The sequence below is a fragment of the Lipotes vexillifer genome, unplaced genomic scaffold (assembly GCF_000442215.2).
Source record: "Lipotes vexillifer unplaced genomic scaffold, Lipotes_vexillifer_v1.1 scaffold779, whole genome shotgun sequence".
NCBI lineage: Eukaryota > Metazoa > Chordata > Mammalia > Artiodactyla > Lipotidae > Lipotes > Lipotes vexillifer.
Window position 1 is genome coordinate 124863 of NW_006788448.1, and position 1939 is coordinate 126801.

The 1939-nt window shown below is 39.7% G+C and overlaps 1 protein-coding gene across 1 annotated transcript in view; it reads right to left on the minus strand.

Annotated features, from left to right (window-relative positions):
• Positions 1-1939, minus strand: part of IQGAP2 (IQ motif containing GTPase activating protein 2) — a 293348-nt gene that overhangs the window by 885 nt on the left and 290524 nt on the right. Inside the window, 1 exon segment of the mRNA XM_007461600.1 lies at positions 1-82. This exon segment is cut by the window's left edge and continues 5 nt beyond it. Coding sequence (XP_007461662.1) covers positions 1-82 — 82 coding nt within the window.

Consider the following 1939-nt stretch of genomic DNA (forward strand, 5'->3'; position numbering starts at 1 on the left):
ATATGAGAAGGTTTACATTCACTTTAACCTTATCAAACATTTTCATCACAGCTACTCCTTCATACTGCATCTGAAGTAAATCCTGAAATTGTAAGGAACATCAATCACATCTCCAATTTGACATTTCCCACATTTAAAACACATTCTAGAAGACTGTTGACAACAATAAGATTCGGTTGACCTAAGGACCTCGGTGGGGATTCTTATACTTCAGTGTGCATTAGAATCACCTGGTTTAAAAACACAGGCCAGTTAAAACAGATTGCTGGGCCCTACCCCCAGGAATATCTGATTCTGGATCTCTGGGGTGGGTCCCAAGAACTTGCATTTTAACAAGTTCCCAAGGGATGATGATATTGTTGGTCTGGGTGCCATAGTTTGAGAATCACTCACCTTGATGAAAGAAAACAGATTTTTAGAATTGATAAGGACTTTACGAGAGAAAACCATTACCATTAATATTAGACACAGAATTAAAAGTTTAATTATAATTGAAAAACTCAAGACACAAATGTTACAGCAAGATGAGGTATATCCTTTAGAAGAGCCAGGGTTTTCTAAAGCGGAGTGAGACAGTTCACTGAGGAGGAAAAAGAATATTAGAACTCCTATTTTAATTTTTTCCTCATTTCTTAAGCATGTACATTTTCTATGTATTTTATAAAGTAGATTTTGAGTAAAGTGCTAAGAGCCTGTATACTTTATAAATAAATAAATATAGAGAAATACAGGGAAATGATCTATTTACTGAGGAAAACTGCGAGATTGGAATTTGGAGACCACTGTACAAAGCAACTCCTTCCGATCTAGACTACCTCTGTTCCTGTATTCTGTTCCTCATTCTCAAGTAAGTTTATCATTCTGTTTCATTGCTGCTGCATAAACAAAGAAAAATTAATGAAATTTCCTTCGTTTATAAATTAATAACTGGCGCACACCAGCCAAATGCATGAGACTAAGCAGTAACATTTTATAACAACACAGGACAGGGGGGCTGGCTTTCCCAGATAGAAGATATCATTCCTGAACTGGCCTAGACTCATACCCGGGTCTCATTTTCCTGTTTCTAGCTCTGGAAATTTCTTGCTTCTCAGTGATAATGCCTTGTGTCTATAACAAGCAAGGCCACCTGCAGAAGGTGGAGTCTTCTTTGAGAGAATTTGGGCTCTCGCCAGCTTCCTGCTCTACTTTCTCAATTATCTCCAACTGCACTCAACTAAACCCCTCCATTATTTAGATATGCTTCTGGGATGGAAATTCCATAGGGAAGTGAAGTTCTTTCATCAAGAATGGTTTTGCCTATTAAAGCGTAGTGGAGATTCACTTTTCCTTTGGGAAAGGCAACATCTGTCAAAGACTCTTGGAAGAGAACGAAACCAACATGATTAAATTGAGAAGGAATCATGTGTGGAGGGGAATTAGCGGGGCCCCCCATGGGGAACAGAGGAACTCTGATTGTACTTGCGGTTGAAAGACCAGATTTTAGTCTTATCTCCACTGTTTGCTATCTTACAACCTTGAACATCATGTAACTTCTCTGAGGTTCTGTTTCCTTGTGTGTAAATTGGGGCTGACACTGCCAACCCCATAGGCGTGTTATTGGGCATATGAGATCAAGAAGTCTGCAAACACTTTGTAAGCCACTCTTGTCTGGTCAGGAACAACTGGAATCCTGTGAGAGAGGCAGTAGCGTAGAGAGAGGAAGAGTTTGGATTCCAGCGGCCCTTCCCTAATGTGCTCTCTGAATCCCAGTTCTTCGTCTGGGAAAGGAAGAATACCAAGACTGCAGCCCTCCATAAACACTGGCCATTATTTATATAAGCGGAACATCTTCACGTAACTCACAACTTCCTGTTATGTATACGGCTACAGGATATAATTAGGATATCATCTTTAGGAGCTGAGGAAAGAGTGGCCTTGAGAAAAACCAGAAACATAA